The 19,656-nt window shown below is 47.4% G+C and overlaps 1 protein-coding gene across 9 annotated transcripts in view; it reads left to right on the top strand.

Moving 5' to 3' along the window:
* Positions 1 to 19,656, top strand: part of LOC106584500 (protein MON2 homolog) — a 62,092-nt gene that overhangs the window by 20,756 nt on the left and 21,680 nt on the right. For 3 of the 9 annotated variants that reach the window (XM_014169876.2, XM_014169879.2, XM_014169878.2), the window contains exons 4-21: positions 2,830 to 2,961; positions 3,243 to 3,372; positions 3,951 to 4,048; positions 5,505 to 5,630; positions 5,848 to 6,042; positions 6,766 to 6,890; positions 10,608 to 10,747; positions 11,021 to 11,168; positions 12,822 to 13,006; positions 13,315 to 13,396; positions 13,749 to 13,930; positions 14,344 to 14,430; positions 15,177 to 15,289; positions 16,668 to 16,772; positions 17,245 to 17,325; positions 17,536 to 17,700; positions 17,844 to 17,945; positions 18,412 to 18,414. In XM_014169876.2, the coding sequence (XP_014025351.1) occupies positions 2,830 to 2,961; positions 3,243 to 3,372; positions 3,951 to 4,048; positions 5,505 to 5,630; positions 5,848 to 6,042; positions 6,766 to 6,890; positions 10,608 to 10,747; positions 11,021 to 11,168; positions 12,822 to 13,006; positions 13,315 to 13,396; positions 13,749 to 13,930; positions 14,344 to 14,430; positions 15,177 to 15,289; positions 16,668 to 16,772; positions 17,245 to 17,325; positions 17,536 to 17,700; positions 17,844 to 17,945; positions 18,412 to 18,414 (2,199 nt within the window). The remainder of the gene's footprint in view (positions 1 to 2,829; positions 2,962 to 3,242; positions 3,373 to 3,950; positions 4,049 to 5,504; positions 5,631 to 5,847; positions 6,043 to 6,765; positions 6,891 to 10,607; positions 10,748 to 11,020; positions 11,169 to 12,821; positions 13,007 to 13,314; positions 13,397 to 13,748; positions 13,931 to 14,343; positions 14,431 to 15,176; positions 15,290 to 16,667; positions 16,773 to 17,244; positions 17,326 to 17,535; positions 17,701 to 17,843; positions 17,946 to 18,411; positions 18,415 to 19,656) is intronic. The other 6 variants (XM_014169877.2, XM_014169880.2, XM_014169881.2 and 3 more) reach the window with 3 other exon arrangements.

Raw genomic sequence — 19,656 nt, forward strand, 5'->3', positions numbered from 1 at the left:
TTTGGAATGACTCATCTCTACCCCACATACAATTATCTGTTCCCTCAGTTGAGCTGTGCATTTCAAACACAGATTCAACCACAAAGACCAGGAATGTTTTTCAATTCCTCACAAAGAAGGTCATCTATTGGTAGATAGATCTATTGGTAGATAAAAGTAAATAAATAGAGCAGACTTTGACCATGAGGCCAAGGATGACTTTAAAGCAGTTAGAGTTTAATGGCTTTGATAGGAGATATCTGTGGATGGATCAACAACATTGTAGTTACTCCACAATACTAACCTAAATGACAGAGTGAGAAGAAGGAAGCCTGTACAGAATAAAACTATTCCAAAACATGCATCCTGTTTGCAATAAGGCACTGAAGGAAAACTGCTCAAATTTGGCAAAGAATTTGACTTTGCCCCAAACATAACGCTTTGTATTCAAGACCAACACAACACATCACTCTTCATATTTTCAAGCATGGTGGTGGCTGCGTCATGTTATGGGTATGCTTGTCATCGGCAAGGACTAGGGAGTTTTTTGGGTGCAAAGAAGCGGAATTAAGCTAAGCACAGGCAAAATCCTAGAGGAAAACCTGGTTATCTGCTTTCCAACAGACACTGGGAGACAAATTCACCTTTCAGCAGGACAGTATCCTAAAACACAAGACCAAATATACACTGGAATTGCTTATCAATATGACATTGGTATTGTGTGTAGATGGGTGAAGTAAAACAAATCTATTTTAAGATAACAGCTGTAACAAAACATTTTTATTTTTTAACCTTTATTTAACTAGGCAAGTCAGTTAAAAACAAATTCTTATTTACAATGACGGCCTAGGAACAGTGCCTTGTTCAGGGGCAGAACGACAGATTTTTGTCAGCTCAGGGATTCGATCTAGCAACCTTTCGGTTACTGGCCCAACACTCTAACCACAAGGCTACCTGCCGCCCCAACAAAATGTGCAGTAAGTCCAGGGGTATGCAGACTTTCTGGTGGCACTGTAGCTTCAATCTCTAACATTACTACAATGAAGAGCAATGGCAAGTGATTGACTTTAAAAAAAAAAATGTATGAACAGCAAGGCAAGCTTTCACAATTGTACCTAACATTTGCAGTAAATGCTTTAGCCTATTTTTTTGGTTGTAAATTACCTTTATGACAAAAAATATGCATAGGCCTAATCATTTCTCTACATTAACAAACATTTTGCTCTTAACTGTAATTTTCTTTAGCATGAAGTTATAATATCTTACATTTGCTTCCACCCTAGTATTTTTGTCAGCCATCTTTCCTGAAGCAACTTTCTAGCCTTGGGTCGCAGAGCTTCATGGGAGTTTTGAGTACCACTCGTTCGCAAGTTAGCAACTCGATTCGCTTAATTTGGTGTGCCAATTAGAGGGCTGAAAAGGCACTATGCCTCGCTCAAGGTTGAATTGGGATGCCACGTTCCTCAATAGTTAACACAGCCACAAAATAATAAACCGTGCCTATTTCTACAATTTATCTTAACCTGTTTGGGATAGGGGCAGTATTTTCACGTCCGGATGAAAAGTGTGCCCAAAGTAAACTGCCTGCTACTCAGGCCCAGAAGCTAGGATATACATATAATTGGTAGATTTGGATAGAAAACACTCTAACGTTTCTAAAACTGTTAAAATAATGTCTGTGAGTATAACAGAACTTATTTGGCAGGCGAAACACCGAGGACAAACCATCCAGGATTTTATTGTTGTTGTTAAGGTGACTCTGTTTTCAATTGGTTTTCTATGGGAACCGAGATTTCTGTGGCACTTGGTTGCAGTTCCTATTGCTTCCACGAGATGTCAACAGTCTTTAGAAATTGGTTGATGTTTTTCTTTAGAGAAATGAAGAAATACGGCAGTTCAGAACGAGGGTCCAGCCGAGTGGACTCTACTGTTTTGATGCTCGCTCCAGGTCACGCGCTTTACGTTGTTTTTATCCGGTATTGAACACAGTTTATCCCGTCTTAAATTTTATCGATTATTTACGTTTTAAAATACCTAAAGTTGGATTAGGAAAGATGTTTGGACAACGTTTACAGGTAACTTATTAGATATTTTGTAGTCATGCTGGGCGAGTTATCGTTATTTCTGAGTTGTGTCACGCCTGGCGGGTTGAAATATGATTGTCATGTGTTTGTTTTTTGGGGTGCTGTCCTCAGATAATCGCATGGTTTGCTTTCGCCGTAAAGCCTTTTTGAAATCTGACACGGTGGCTAGATTAACAAGAAGTTAAGCTTTAATTTGGTGTATTGCACTTGTGAATGTATGAAAGTAAAATATTTCTAATAATTTGTTTTGAATTTCACGCTCTGCAATTTCACCGGATGTTGTGGAAACATTTCGCTAGCGGAACCCCTAGCCATAATTAAAATCAGATTTTAAACCAAACCTTAACCCTTGCCACACTGCTAACCTTATGTTTGACCTTAACCTTAAATTAAGACAATTTTCATGAATTTTTATGATATAGCCAAATTTTGACATTGTGGCTGTGCATCTAGTAGAAACTGGACACCACTCCAACTTGATGCGATTCGTGGGATCGTTGTTAACGAAGGGGGAGGGTTAAGGGGGTGGTGTTGGTATTAAGCCACAGTGGCTGGGTTTGGCTGAAAGAATGCCAATGTAACTCCCTGACCCTGATGTGGTGGTGGCTGATCCGGTCGGCTGCTGCCCTGTGTGTCTGTGTCTATGACCTCTAGAGCTCCTCTCACTTCCTCTGTTCTGTCACATTCCAGTACATTGTGACTTTCGCTGCCTCCTGGGTGTACAAGTAGGCTACAAGTCTAACCATGTGTTGTGTGTGCTCATCAGGCTGCAGCAGGGAACATCATTAACATGCTGTGGCAGTTGATGGAGAACGGGCTGGAGGAACTGAAGCTGCTGCAGACTGTGTTAGTGCTGCTCACCACCAACACAGTGGTACATGACCAAGTCCTGTCCAAGGTACCGTACACTCAGCACACACATTGCAGACACTTTATATATTCACAGTACAGTCAGATAGTACATGCTGTGTCCCAAACACGTCTCATATTGCCCAGGGAGTTGGTCTCCACTTCCATGTGAATCCAGATGTCTGGCTACGTTCCAATGTTCATACTAGCATACCACTTAGAATGTATTTCCCAGTACATGGCTTGATTCTTGGTGGGAGGCTATGTTAGGCTGGATACTGTAACAGAGCCTGTGTCTCCTCGCCCCCTCCCTCCCTCCCTCCCTCCCAGGCCATCGTGCTGTGTTTCCGCCTGCACTTCACCAAGGACAACATCACCAACAACACAGCCGCCGCCACCGTCAGACAAGTCGTCACCGTGGTATTCGAGAGGATGGTCGCGGAGGACGAGCGCTTCAAAGGTCAGAGCAGAGTGCTCATGGGAAATGGAGTTCCCGGACTCTACTGTTTTCTTTTGGCCATTGATTCAGAGTTGAGTCATTGTTAGATCCACAAAGGGAAGTGCGCAAGTGTACACTTTGGATGAAAGGTGGAGGTTGCAGCCACAGAACTTTACATCAGTATTCTAGCATCCCACTTCCTCTCTCCAACCCTTGTCTTTTCCTCTAACTTTGACCATGCCACAGAGGAAGAGGGTTTGTTTCTCCTTAGATTGCCTAAAGCTGCTTATCCCATGACTTCAGTGAATACAACATGACTTGTTGAGGTTTTGGTTTGGTCCCTTTAGTTTTCACACTGCTGTCTTTCCACTCTACGTCTTGGTTTAGTATCACTGGGATTGGAAATCACAATTTAATTGAGGGACTTTTCCCTCTAGAGGTAGGTTTTGGACCGGTCTTTTCTGAGAGTGTTTGTTTGTGTCATTGTTTGATGAGAGATTGATCCCTCCAGGCTTGTAGCCACAGCTGTGTCTAAAGTTGTCTCTCCCTCTCTCCTCTGCCCCCTTCCCTCTCCTCCCTCCCTCTCTCCTCTCCTCCAGACATTGTGGAGCAGCCTCCTCCAGTCCAGGGTAACACTAACCGGAGGTCTGTCAGCACCCTGAGGCCCAGTGCTAAAGACGCCTACATGCTGTTCCAGGTACGTCCACCAGGTGGAGACAGTCCTCCATACCTCTCGCTGTACCCAACATTCACCCTCTCTCCCATCAGAAGAGGCGGTGTAGCTAGGGTAGAGTAAGAGCTATGGGAGGGCCATGGCGAGGGAGGGCACGAGGGCCATGGCGAGGGAAGGGAAGGGGCGAGGGCCATGGCGAGGGAAGGGAAGGGGCGAGGGAAGGGGGGAACGTGGGTAGGGGCGGGAAGGGAGGTTGAGAGTTAGGGCAGGGGAAAGGAGGGAACGAGGGAAGGGGGTGTAGGGAGAGGGGGAATGAGGGAAGGGGTAGGGAGAGGGGGAATGAGGGAAGGGGTAGGGAGAGGGGGAACGAGGGAAGGGAAGGGGTGAGGGGAAGGGAATGGGTGAGGGGTAGGGAACGAGTGTAGGGCGGGATGGGAGGTTAAGAGTTAGAGGAGGGAATGAGGGCAGGGGAGGGGAGGGAAAGGGGGGTAGGGAAAGGGGGGAACGAGGGAAGGGGGAAGGGGAGGAATGAGGGGAGGGAAAGGGGGAACGGGGAAAGGTGGGAACGTAGGAAGAGGGGGGGAACGAGGGAAAGGGGGGGAACGAGGGAAGGGGAGGTATGAGGAGGGGAGAACGGGGAAAGGTGGGAACGTAGGAAGAGGGGGGAACGAAGGAAAGGGGGGGTAGGGAGAGGGGGAATGGGGGTAGGGAAAAGGGGGGAAGGGAATGGGTGAGGGGTAGGGAATGAGGGAAGGGGGAAGGGATAGGGAAAGGGGGGAACGAGGGAAGGGGGGAACGAGGGAAGGGGGAACGAGGGAAGGGGTGAACGAGGGGAGGGGCGAGGGAAGGAAGGTTGAGAGTTAGGGCAGGGAATGAGGGCAGGGGAAGGGAGGGTAGGGCAAGGGGGGAATGAGGGAAGGGGAGGAACGAGGGATGGGGGAATAGGGGGGGAACGAGGGAAGGGGTAGGGGAAGGGGGGAACGAGGGGAATGGAGGGAACAAGGGGAATGGAGGGAATGAGGGGAATGGAGGGAATGAGGGGAAGGGCGAGAACGAGGGGGGGAGGGAATGGGGTGAGGGAGGGAATGGGGTGAGGGAGGGAACGGGGGTTGGGAAAGAGGGAACGGGGGTTGGGAAAGAGGGAACGGGGGTTGGGAAAGAGGGAACGAGGGAAGGGGGTGAGGGAACGAGGGAAGGGGGTGAGGGAAGGGAGGGAACGAGGGAACGGAACGGGGGGAACGAGGGAACGGGAAGGGAGGGAACGAGGGGAAGGGAGGGAATGGGGGAATGAGGGGAGGGGTGAGGGAGGGGGAGCGAGGAGTAGCGAGGGGTAAGGGAGGGAACAATTTTGTGGAATGAAACAGCCATGCTGTCATAAGATATGTACAGCCCATACTTCCAGACTGTATCACAGAGGCAATGGTAGTAGCTGTCTCCAGCTGTCCTATGTCTACATCCCCATTTCCGTGTGTCCCTCCAGGACCTATGTCAGCTAGTAAATGCTGATGCCCCCTACTGGCTGGTAGGGATGACAGAGATGACACGGACGTTTGGTCTGGAGCTCCTGGAGTCGGTCCTCAATGACTTCCCTGGGGTCTTCCTGCAGGTGAATACACAGTACAGTATTATACTTTACAATGCAATACAACTTAATACAATATGATGCAGTAAAGTATGGTTCAATGCAATACAACATAATCAAGTATTATCTGCATTGAAATAGAATACAATACAACATCTTATCTCACTGTAGGTGTCTTGTATTTGTACTGTGATCCCCAACTCTGTGGGGGATTGCCCTCTAACCTCTGACCCCCGTGTAGCACCAGGAGTTCAGCTTCCTGCTGAAGGAGCGTGTGTGTCCGCTGGTCATCAAGCTGTTCTCCCCCAACATCAAGTTCCGTCAAGGCAACAGCAGCGCCGCCTCCCCAGCCCCTGTAGAAAAACCCTACTTCCCCATCTGCATGAGGCTGCTCAGAGTGGTATCTGTGCTCATCAAACACTTCTACAGCCTACTGGTGAGTCTCTGTGGCTATCAAACACTTCTACAGCCCACTGGTGAGTCTCTGGGGTTATCAAACACTTCTACAGCCCACTGGTGAGTCTCTGTGGTTATCAAATACTTCTACAGCCCACTGGTGAGTCTCTGGGGTTATCAAACACTTCTACAGCCCACTGGTGAGTCTCTGGGGTTATCAAACACTTCTACAGCCCACTGGTGAGTCTCTGTGGTTATCAAATACTTCTACAGCCCACTGGTGAGTCTCTGGGGTTATCAAACACTTCTACAGCCCACTGGTGAGTCTCTGGGGTTATCAAACACTTCTACAGCCCAGTGGTGAGTCTCTGGGGTTATCAAACACTTCTACAGCCCACTGGTGAGTCTCTGGGGTTATCAAACACTTCTACAGCCCACTGGTGAGTCTCTGTGGTTATCAAACACTTCTACAGCCCACTGGTGAGTCTCTGTGGTTATCAAACACTTCTACAGCCCGCTGGTGAGAGTCAGTTACAGCTATCTACTACCAAGTACTGTGTTCTCTGTACCTACATCATCAAACACAACTACAGTCTAGTGGTGAGAGCCAAGGCAGGAACTATAGTTAGGGTCAAGTCCATTTGAATTGAGGAAGTAAGTTGAAATTCCAATTTTCCACAAATCCTGTTGTCTTATTGTAGAGCCAGAAATGTGTGGATACTTAGCTTGGGGAGCTGAGGTGTGTGTTTGTCTGTTGCTGTAGGTGACAGAGTGTGAGATCTTCCTGTCTCTGCTGGTGAAGTTCTTGGATGGAGAGAAGCCTCAGTGGCTTAGAGCTGTGGCCGTGGAGTCAGTCCACAGGCTGTGTGTACAGCCACACCTGCTACGGTGAGTAGGAGGAGCACACACACACTGACTTTACTGTACACACACCCTCACCCCCGTACACACACACCCTAGTCCATTCCGGCGCTGACAGAGATGGCCGCCTCGCTTCGCGTTCTCAGGAAACTATGCAGTATTTTGTGTTTTTTTTATGTGTTATTTCTTACATTGTTACCCCAGGAAATCTTAAGTTTTATCACATATAGCCGGGAGGAACTATTGGATATAAGAGCTTCGTCAACTTACCAACATTATGACCAGGAATAAGACTTTCCCGAAGCGGATCCTCTGTTTGGAACACCACCCAGGACAATGGATTGGATTCCAGCCGGCGACCCAAAACAACGGCGCCGCAGGAGGGGCAGAAGAAGCGGTCTTCTGGTCAGGCTCCGTAGACGGACACATCGCTCACAGCTCCCGAGTTTACTACTCGCCAACGTCCAGTCTCTTGACAACAAGGTAGATGAAATCCGAGCAAGGGTTGCCTTCCAGAGAGATATCAGAGATTCTAACTTTCTTTGTTTCACGGAAACGTGGCTCACTTGAGACACGCTATCGGAGTCGGTACAGCCACCTGGTTTCTTCACGCATCACGCCGACAGAAACAAACATCTCTCTGGTAAGAAGAAGGGCGGGGGTGTATGCCTTATGATTAATGAGACGTGGTGTGATCATAACATCATACAGGAACTCAAGTCCTTTTGCTCACCTGACCTAGAATTCCTTACACTCAAATGTCGACCGCATTATCTACCAAGAGAATTCTCTTCGATTATAATCACAGCCGTACATATGCCCCCCCCCCCCCCCAAGCAGACACATCGACGGCCCTAAATGAACTTCATTGGACTCTATGTGAACTGGAAACCACATATCCTGAGGCTGCATTCAGTGTAGCTGGGGATTTTAACAAGGCTAATCTGAAAACAAGACTCCCTAAATTTTATCAGCATATCGAATGCGCTACCCTGGCAGAAAATATCCTGGACCATTGTTACTCTAACTTCCGCGACGCATACAAAGCCCTGCCCCGTGCTCCTTTTGGAAAATCTGACCATGACTCCATTTTGTTGCTCCCAGCCTATAGACAGAAACTAAAACAGGAAACTCTCAGGTCTGTTCAACACTGGTTCAACACTGGTCCGACCAATCTGATTCCACGCTTCAAGATTGCTTCAATCACTTGGACTGGGATATGTTCCGCATAGCGTCGGACAACATTGATCAATACGCTGATTCGGTGAGCGAGTTTATTAGCAAGTGCATCAGTGATGTTGTACCCACAGCAACTATTAAAACCTTCCCCAAACAGAAACCGTGGGTTGATGGCAGTATTCGTGCAAAACTGAAAGCGCAAACCACTGCTTTTAATCAGGGCAAGGCGACCGGTAACATGACTGAATACAAACAGTGTAGCTATTCCCTCCGCAAGGCAATCAAACAAGCTAAGCGTCAGTATAGAGACAAAGTAGAGTCGCAATTCAACGGCTCAGACACGAGAGGTATGTTGCAGGGTCTACAGTCAATCACGGACTAAAAAAAGAAAACCAACCCCGTCGCGGACCACAATGTCCTGCTCCCAGACAAACTAAACAACTTCTTTCCTCACTTTGAGGACAATACAGTGCCACTGACACGGCCCGCTACCTTAAACCTGCGGGCTCTCCTTCACCGCAGCCAACGTGAGTAAAGCATTTAAACGTGTTAACCCTCTCAAGGCTGCCGGCCCAGACGGCATCCCTAGCCGCGTCCTCAGGGTAGGCGCAGACGAGCTGGCTGGTGTGTTTACGGACATATTCAATCAATCCTTATCCCAGTCTGCTGTTCCCACATGCTTCAAGAGGACCACCATTGTTCCTGTTCCCAAGAAAGCTAAGGTAACTGAGCTAAATTACTATCGCCCCGTAGCACTCACTTCTGTCATCATGAAGTGCTTTGAGAGACTAGTCGAGGATCATATCACCTCCACCCTACCTGACACCCTAGACCCACTCCAATTTGCGTACCGCCCGAATAGGTCCACAGACGATGCAATCACACTGCACACTGCCCTAACCCACCTGGACAAGAGGAATACCTGTGTAAGAATGCTGTTAATCAACTACAGCTCAGTGTTTAACACCATAGTACCCTCCAAACTTGTCATTAAGCTCGAGACCCTGGGTCTCGACCCTGCCCTGTGCAACTGGGTCCTGGACTTCCTGACGGGCCGCCCCCAGGTGGTGAGGGTAGGAAACATCTCCACCCCGCTGATCCTCAACACTGGGGCCCCACAAGGGTGCGTTCTTAGCCCTCTCCTGTACTCCCTGTTCACCCATGACTGCGTGGCCATGCACGCCTCCAACTCAATCATCAAGTTTACAGACCACACTAGAGTGGTAGGCTTGATTATCAACAACGACGAGACGGCCTACAGGGAGGAGGTGAGGGACCTCGGAGTGTGGTGTCAGGAAAATAACCTCACACTCAACGTCAACAAAACAAAGGAGATGATTGTGGACTTCTGGAAACAGCAGAGGGTGCACCCCCCTATCCACATCGAAGGGACAGTAGTGGAGAAGGTAGAAAGTTTTAAGTTCCTCGGCGTACAGATCACGGACAAACTGAAATGGTCCACCCACACAGACAGTGTGGTGAAGGCGGCGCAGCAGCGCCTCTTCAACCTTAGGAGGCTGAAGAAATTCGGCATGTCACCAAAAACACTCACAAACTTTTACAGATGCACAATTGAGAGCATCCTGTCGGGCTGTATCACCGCCTGGTACGGCAACTGCTCCACCTACAACCGTAAGGCCCTCCAGAGGGTAGTGCGGTCTGCACAACGCATTACCGGGGGCAAACTACCTGCTCTCCAGGACACCTACACCACCCGATGTCACAGGAATGCCAAAAAGATCATCAAGGACAACAACCACACGAGCCACTGCCTGTTCACCCCGCTAACATCCAGAAGGCAAGGTCAGTACAGGTGCATCAAAGCAGGGACCGAGAGACTGAAAAACAGCTTCTATCTCAAGGCCATCAGATTGTTAAACAGCCATCACTAACATTGAGTGGCTGCTGCCAACATACTGACTCAAATCTCTAGCCACTTTAATAATAAAAAATTGGATGTAATAAATGTATCACTAGTCACTTTAAACTATGCCACTTTATATAATGTTTACATACACTACTCATCTCAAATGTATATACTGTACTCTATACCATCTACTGCATCTTGCCTATGCCGTTCGGCCATCACTCATCCATATATATTTTTATGTACATATTCTAATTCATTCCTTTACATTTGTGTTTGTATAAGGAATTTGTTGTGAAATTGTTAGATTACTTGTTAGATATTACTGCATGGTCAGAACTAGAAGCACAAGCATTTCGCTACACTCGCATTAACATCTGCTAACCATGTGTATGTGACAAATAAAATTTGATTTGATTTGAAACTTATCACATAACTTCAACGTATCGCCATTGATAATGGCTGACCCTGGCCATGACCCCCACTCTCCAAGGGTGTCACAGGGGGAGTTGGGATATGCAGAAAAACATTTCCATTTCACACATGCATATAATACATGCTTGTGCATGTGTGTTAAAGGACAAATATAATCACCCACTAAATTATTATTATTATTATTATTAAATTCTATGTTCTTCCCAACCTCCCATCCACTTTTCTAACTCCCTTCATCTCCTCCTCTCCTCCTGTTCACCCAGGTCTTTCTGCCTGTCCTATGACATGAAGCAGCACTCCACCAAGGTGTTCAGGGACATCGTCAATGCTCTAGGCTCCTTCATCCAGTCCCTCTTCATCGTCCTCAACACAGGAAACCCTGCTGCTACCAACACTTCCACCGGTCAGTAGTGTTGACCTTTCGTATCCAATTTGTAAGTCGCTCTGGATAAGAGCGTCTGCTAAATGATTTAAATGTAAATGTTATAGCTTTTGACATATAATGTAGTGGAACTTATGGTGAAGTAAAGGAAGGACAGTCTAGGATAGGAGTAGTCAACTCAGGAGGGTACAGGAGAGTGTGGTCTGCAGGGTGCAGGCTTTTGTTCCAACCCAACACTAACAGCCTACTCTTTTTCCTCCTCTCTCTCCCTAATCTCTCTGTCCCCCTCCCTAGGTGGGTCAGGGGCCCAAGGGGCTGCCCAGGGGGGTCCAGGAGCAGGAGGTCAGGGTGGGAGTCTAACCACACAGGCTGCCTTTGAGTACCGCGGTACCTGGATCCCCCTCATGACCGTCAGTGTACAGGGCAGCGCCAAGGCTACCTAGTCAGTAGTAACACACACACACACACACACACACACACACACACACACACACACACACACACACACACTAGATATCTAGCTATTGCTGTCTAGATAGAAATCGTCAATCCAATTATTACACACAGTAACCATGTTTCCATCCACAGTTTCTATGCAAGTAAAGTCCATATAAAAGAAAAACATGACAGCTGTGATGGAAAAAGGAAGTTTCGTGAACAATTTCATAAATGCCAACAGATCATTTGTTTGTTCGACATGGTGGGATCTTATTTGTGTCAGTAAAATGAATTATATGCGAAATGGTGATGGAAACAATTATTGATATAATAACCATCATATCAGAGTAAACTTGGAGTCACGCGATGATATGGGGTGTGGTCCTCCCACGATGACTCGGGAAACCATGTGGTTTATTAGGCTATAGATGAAATAAGTTATGATGAACTTCACAGGGTGGTGAAAGTGCACGGTGATGAGCTTCATGCTGCTTCCCAATAAACATCGAGGGTCTTATTCTGGTGACATGATGATCAATGCTGGGCTGCCGTTTGACAGATAATCTTGCTCTTATCCATAATAATGTCATGTAAACGAGCTTAGCTGCACTGTATCTGCCAGCTGTTGGCTAGAGCGCATGTGCCAATACCAGAGTGGGCACATTTGCTATTTTTAACTATCGTAGAGCTGAAAATGCGAGGGAGGGAGTAGCATCTGTTGCCTGTAATTGTGAGGAGATAAAACAATGCTGCTGTTTTTATGTTATAGAAGCTGGTTTGTTGATGCAGGAGAAAGAGTTGTTAGTTGTCAGTCATCTACCTCAACATTGTGTTTCTGTAATGGACAAATGGCCAGGGACAGCTAATCCTGCAGGTGTTTAATACAAGAACAAATGGCCAGGGACAGCTGATCCTGCAGGTGTTTAATACAAGAACAAATGGCCAGGGACAGCTGATCCTGCAGGTGTTTAATACAAGAACAAATGGCCAGGGACAGCTGATCCTGCAGGTGTTTAATACAAGAACAAATGGCCAGGGACAGCTGATCCTGCAGGTGTTTAATACAAGAACAAATGGCCAGGGACAGCAGATCCTGCAGGTGTTTAATATAAGAACAAATGGCCAGGGACAGCTGATCCTGCAGGTGTTTAATACAAGAACAAATGGCCAGGGACAGCTGATCCTGCAGGTGTTTAATACAAGAACAAATGGCCAGGGACAGCTGATCCTGCAGGTGTTTAATACAAGAACAAATGGCCAGGGACAGCTGATCCTGCAGGTGTTTAATACAAGAACAAATGGCCAGGGACAGCTGATCCTGCAGGTGTTTAATACAAGAACAAATGGCCAGGGACAGCTGATCCTGCAGGTGTTTAATACAAGAACAAATGGCCAGGGACAGCTGATCCTGCAGGTGTTTAATACAAGAACAAATGGCCAGGGACAGCTGATCCTGCAGGTGTTTAATATAAGCAGCAGTCCAGTGAAAAATAGTTTGTTAGTAGGAGCTGAACAAGAGTGATTGCACGCAGCCCCTTTTGATGTAGTATACGCACATTCATGCAACTCAGCAGGGTAGAGAAGTGGTTCTCAGCATCTGCACACACACTAACACACACACGCTCATTCACATCATTACTCTCTCTTCCTCCGCCAGTCTGGAGATGTTGGACAAGGTGGAGCCCCCGTCTATCCCAGAGGGTTATGCTATGTCTGTGGCCTTCAGCGCCCTGCTGGACCTGGTCCGAGGCATCACTTCCATGATAGAGAGAGAATTGGCTGAGGAGGAGGCGGCTGTACGCAGGGAGGCCAACCCAGACCAGAACACCCAGCCTGAGCCTGGTGAAGAGAGGGCAGGGGGATGGGGGTCAGGGGTTAGGACCCGGGGGCTTCTCTGGGCCTACAGAAAGTGCTGAATCTTAGCTTGACATTCTGTAGGTGTGCAAATCTTGAACTTTGAAGCACTTTTCTGACCTCTAGTGGCCAATCCAGTACCTACACTTCCTGAGGGAGTTTATCAATGTAGGCTTACCACGGTGATGCGCTCTGTCATCCCTATTAAAAAGCTTATGTAGAATTTTTAAATATAGATATCTGTACAAATGTATATTGCTTTTCCACTCTGTTGCTAACTAGTGTTTCTCTGTTAGGGGCCCATCTGGTCTGGGAGGAGATGGTCAGTGCGTGTTGGTGTGGTCTACTGGCTGCCCTCTCTCTCCTGCTGGACGCCAGGTAAACAACCCTTCTTATAGATCACCTCAAAGTCAATGTATTTAGTATCCCATCAAATGTATTTAGTATCCCCTCAAAGTAAAGGTATTTATAATCCTCTCAAAGTAACTTGATAGTTTGACAGGGGAAACTCAAGGTCAGTGTTAAGTTCAGGAGCAACAAAAGTTATTGAAACTACTGCGCCCAGCAACTATGGTCCCTAGACCATAAGTTGCTGTGTAAGGGGTCAGCAGATTAAACGGTTTTATGATAAAAAAATGTAACGCGGCAAAAAGTGAAGACGTTGCAGCAGTTAGGCCGTCATAAACGTTTGTTCCAAACCCATAACCCCCTCTGTCTCGTCCCCCTCCAGTACAGATGAGACGGCGACAGAGAGCATCCTGAAGGCAGAGCTGACCGTGGCGGTGCTGTGTGGTCGCCTGGGCCTGGTGACGCCCCGCGACGCCTTCATCACAGCCATCTGCAAGGCCTCGCTGCCCCCACACTACGCCCTGACGGTCCTCAGCAGTAATACAGCCAACCTTAACAACAAGGGTCAGTCGTGGATGCTAAACCGACACTGCAAAAACATTTTTACTAAACATTTGGGAAGGTAAAACGTTTTCAGTGTAAACTTTAACCACTAAAACAAGATATCAAGTATATAGAAAATATAATGGCACTATATACTTTTAAATAAGATCATCTGTGAGAACTAATAATCACTTAAATGAAAACTAGACAGTCAAGGAGAATCTAAAATGTAAAAAATGTGATGACATGGGACCCCCAATGATTTTGTTGTAATGTTTAAGTCCGATAGCATAAGAACAAGGCATAAGCCATGGCCAAATGTGTAGAATTTAAGGGAATTTGCTTTAAGACTGAAAATATTCTCTCCGCTCCGTGGCAAGATGTGTAGAAGTGTGAGAAATTCGCTTTAAAACAGCAACATTTTGTCTCTGCAGCTAAGAAGACGGCCTCTAAAACCGCGCCGTTGGCCAAGGCCACTACCACGCACCCTCCAAAAATGTCTAGGGGAAACACTGGCGCGTGTACGTCAGTACCCTGCGTGTGTGTGTGTGGGGGTGGTGGGTGCATGCGTGTGTGAGAGTGTATGTTTGTGTGCGTTCATAGCGTTCTTCCCTCATGGCTTTGCTACATCAGCTCTGTGATAATTATACATACGTGCCACTGAGGAACTCGATAAGCCGGTAGTTAGTTGTTTATTTCTACACTTAATGCGCTTTTCATCCCAAGTCTCTCTGTGTACGTTTGTGAGAGTTTGAAGCTCGAGAGCCCTGGCTGTGTGTGATCTCCATACTAACCACTGTGATGCCCCACTTATATGTCATTAATCCTGGCTGTGCCTCAACTGTTTTCTTGTTCCCTCTAATTAGTAACACCAAGATGAATGTGTCGGGGAGGTCACAGTCTCACACGCACACACTATTTGCATATTTGCTGTGATAGATGGAGCTTGCAAAATGGCTTCAGCAGGATCGATGTTTGCTAGGGAGTTAATAAATCAAGTCTCTGTAGCATGTAGCTGGCTTGTCACAGTCACTCAGTGAGTATATACATGGAAATGACTGGCGTTGTGTGTTATTATTATTATCAGGGGTGTCTGCCTCTGTCTGCCTGCCTGTCTGTGGGGTACATCATGAAGATGAGAAAATAACGAAGTCATCGTGGACCAAGGAGTCTAAATCTATTTTTGAACCTCCAAAAGATTTGGTCCTTGTGATCATTACTTTTGTGTGGACTCAAATAAAAGGTGTTTTCTCCTGTCCTCCTCCAGCCTACTCCATCCAGGGCCAGAGTGTTCAGATCATCAGTTCCTCCAGTGAGTCTCATCAGCAGGTGGTGGCTGTGGGACAGCCTCTCTCTGTACAGCCCCAAGGCACCGTAGTGGTAAGATTACCTCTACACAACATTACTACAACACCACATCTAAAGGCCACTGTGGTGGTATGATACTTTTGTGTAATTAGTGTTTGTGGACACACCTTCAAATTAGTGGATTCGGCTATTTCAGCCACTCACATCGCTGACAGGTGTATCAAATTGAGCACACATCCATGCAATCTCCATAGACAAATATTGGCAGTAGAATGGCATTACTGAAGAGCTCAGTGACTTTCAACGTGGCACAGTCATAGGGTGCCATCTTTCCAACAAGTCAGTTCGTCAAATTCCTGCCCTGGTAGTGCTGCCCCGGGCAACTGTAAGCACTGTTATTGTGAAGTGGAAACGTCTAGGAGCAACAGCGCCTTAGCCGCGAAGTGGTAGACCACACAAGCTCACAGAACGGGACCGCCAATCGTCTGTCCTCAGTTCGAACACACTACTGAGTTTGAAACTGCCTCTGGAAGCAACGTCAGCACACAAACTGTTTGCCAGGAACTTCATGAAATGGGTTTCCATGGCCGAATAGCCTCACACAAGGCTAAGATGACCATGCACAATGCCAAGCGTCGGCTGGAGTGGTGTAAAGCTCGTCGCCAGTGGACTCTGGAGCAGTGGAAATGCGTTCTCTGGAATGATGAATCCCGCTTCACCATCTGGCAGTCTGGTGGATGAATCTGGGTTTGGAGGATGCCAGGAGAACGCTGCATGCCCCGATGTATAGTGCCAACTGTAAAGTTTGGTGGCATTGGAATAATGGTCTGGGGCTGTTTATCATGGTTCGGATTAGGCGTCTTAGTTCAAGTGAAGGGAAATCTTAACGTTACAGCATACAATGACATTCTAGACAATTCTGTGCTTCCAACTTTGTGGCAACTTTTTGGGGAAGGCCCTTTCCTGTTTTAGCATGACAATGTCCCCATGCATAAATCAAGGTCTGTACAGAAATGGTTTGTTGATCGTTGTGGAAGAACTTAACTGGCCTGCACAGAGCCCTGACCTCAACCCCTTCGAACACCTTTGGGATAAATTGGAACGCCGACTGCGAGCCATGCCTAATCTCCGAACATCAGTGTCCGACCTCATTAATGCTCCTCTGGTTGAATGGAAGCAAGTCCCCGCAGCAATGCTCCAATATCTATTGGAAAGCCTTCCCAGAAGTGGAGGCTGTTATAGCAGCAAAGGGGGGACCAACTCCATTTTAATGCCCATGATTTTGGAATGAGATGTTCGACAAGCAGGTGTCCAAATACTTTTGGTCATGTTGTGTACCACTACACAACATTTACTACAACACCACAACTAGAGGGCACCGTATGAGCAAATGTTAATGTTCACACATACAAACAGTAGTGTTGCATAACTCCATCTCTCCATCTATCAGCTGACAGCTAAGAATATCCAGTGTATGCGGACCTTGTTGAACCTGGCCCACTGCCACGGGGCGGTGCTGGGAACCTCCTGGCAGCTGGTGCTGGCCACGCTGCAGGTACACTTCCACCATACTGTATCCACCACACACCAGAGGAGGCTTGTGGGATGAGCGATAGGAGGACAGGCTCATTGTAATGGCTGGAATGGAATAGATGGAACAGTCAAACATGTGGTTTCCCTGTTTGATGCGTTTGATACCGTTCCATTTATTCCATTCCAGCCAATACAATGAGCCTGTCCTCCTATAGCTCCTCTCACCAGCCTCCTCTGCCACACACACACACACACACACACACACACACACACACACACACAGGTACAGTTTTACACTGTATTATAACCAAGCTGTGATTTTTATTTTTTTATTGTTGATATTGACAAGCCTAAATATTTATATTCATAAACATTTTTTTTGTTGTTCTGATTTATATAGTGGAAGTGGTCTGAGTGAATCGCTCTGACTTTTCTCACCACCCACTCCACTCTTCCTGTTCTGTCTATCTCCCACCTTCCCTCTCCTCTCCCAGCACCTGGTGTGGATCCTAGGTCTGAAGCCTGGGGTTGGAGGTGCTCTGAAGCCTGGTCGTGCAGTAGAGGGGCCAAGCACGGTAATACAAGACCACAAATCGATCGCCCTGCCTTACACAGTCACACTGTAATTAGTTAAATTCTCTGCATCAATTAGCAACAGCCTCCGTAGGGTTTCATTGGCTATTCAGCCTTCAAAGCTAGACACCACACTAAGGTACGTAGCTCTGCTGGATCGTAATAGACAAACCTGTCAACGCTCTGACTCATCCTCTGTCTGTTGGTTACAGGTGCTGACCACGGCTGTGATGACGGACCTGCCTGTCATCTCCAACATCCTGTCTAGGCTCTTTGAGAGCTCCCAGTACTTAGCCGACGTGTCACTGCATCACCTGATCACCGCACTGTGCTCCCTCTCTCTGGAGGCTGTGGAGATGGCCTACGGGACTAACAAGGTAACTACTATACGTGCATGTAGCCAGAGCAACAACGTATGACGTCCCCATCTTCTGTTTGTGCCGCCTTGTGTTCCTAAATATGTAATGCTTATATCCACCGACCCAGTCACTCATATGTTTTGTTCTCGTCCTGTGTCCAGGAGCCGTCTCTGTTTGCTGTTGCCAAGCTGCTGGAGACCGGCCTGGTCAACATGGACCGTATAGAGATCCTGTGGAGGCCCCTCACTGGACATCTACTGGATGTACGTCTTCCATTCACTATTATAGACCACCTATAGACCTTTATATACCATCATAATGGAAGTAGTGGGTAGTGAAGTCCAGGGTTCAAATAATATTTTTTTATCATTTGTAATCTGTGCTTGCTTGCTTTAAATGGACCAGTAGAATAATCCAAATACTTGGAACTGCCCATCTCACATTCCAGGCAGGCTCAAGCTAACTTTGAAAGTATTTGAAATATTTCAAATAGTATTTGAACCCAGGTCAATTGAAGTGGTATTTTGGGAAAACTTCAATAGATACTTCTCAAGCCCTTTCATTTCGTGGTAATGGTAGTAACTCCCCCGTTTCTAATGCTTTGAGTGGCATCTGTCCTCTGTGTAGTGAAAGTAATACACCTGTTGTGTGTGTGTGTGGTCTGTCTGAAACAAACCATTCTCTTTTCTCTATCTCCCTCTCTTTTGCAACCCATGTCTGTTTTTGCAGAAGGTAAGCTCGGAAACTTCTCCCAATCATTTGCTTTTGCTCTCATTCCCTGTGCCTCTCTGCCTGGTGATCAATGTGTTGGAGCTGAGAGTATGCAATGTGCAGCTTGCAACACTTATGTTTGCTTCGTTGTTATGTTTGATCTAAATTTCCTCGCTTGAGTTGCATTTTTGGAACTCTGTTTTTGTTTGTATGCATACTATACAGCAGTTGTCACCAACCTTTTCTGAGGACAGATCACTTTCTGGGTCAAAAAGCAAACCGAGATCTATTGCTTCGATTATACTTCTTTTCTTTTTTTACACAATTTAAACATAATCCTATGCAACATTAACCAATTAAAAACAGTTCTGTAGCAATGAGGTTTGTGCAGTAAGCTATAGGCCCAATACATTATCACTGCATATTGGCTGCGCTTGAATTGTCCTGCCAATGTTCTTCTCAGACTATTTAGAAATTATATTTAAAAATTGTAGGTATATGATCACACTGGAATAGATAATTTGTTCTATTACTTGAGGCACAGCTGAGTGAGCATAATAATTTGCTTTTTTATTTTAATTTCTTTTTTTAACTGGACTGATGGCCTGCATCTGATGGTCAGTCTGAGGCAGGGAGGTAGCAGCGGTGAGGCAGGGAGGGAGCAGCGGTGAGGCAGGGAGGTAGCAGCGGTGAGGCAGGGAGGTAGCAGCGGTGAGGCAGGGAGGTAGCAGCGGTGAGGCAGGGAGGTAGCAGCGGTGAGGCAGGGAGGGAGCAGCGGTGAGGCAGGGAGGGAGCAGCGGTGAGGCAGGGAGGGAGCAGCGGTGAGGCAGGGAGGTAGCAGCGGTGAGGCAGGGAGGGAGCAGCGGTGAGGCAGGGAGGTAGCAGCGGTGAGGCAGGGAGGTAGCAGCGGTGAGGCAGGGAGGTAGCAGCGGTGAGGCAGGGAGGTAGCAGCGGTGAGGCAGGGAGGTAGCAGCGGTGAGGCAGGGAGGGAGCAGCGGTGAGGCAGGGAGGGAGCAGCGGTGAGGCAGGGAGGGAGCAGCGGTGAGGCAGGGAGGGAGCAGCGGTGAGGCAGGGAGGTAGCAGCGGTGAGGCAGGGAGGTAGCAGCGGTGAGGCAGGGAGGGAGCAGCGGTGAGGCAGGGAGGTAGCAGCGGTGAGGCAGGGAGGTAGCAGCGGTGAGGCAGGGAGGTAGCAGCGGTGAGGCAGGGAGGGAGCAGCGGTGAGGCAGGGAGGTAGCAGCGGTGAGGCAGGGAGGGAGCAGCGGT

This window comes from Salmo salar, chromosome ssa23 (genome assembly GCF_905237065.1).
Source record: "Salmo salar chromosome ssa23, Ssal_v3.1, whole genome shotgun sequence".
NCBI lineage: Eukaryota > Metazoa > Chordata > Actinopteri > Salmoniformes > Salmonidae > Salmo > Salmo salar.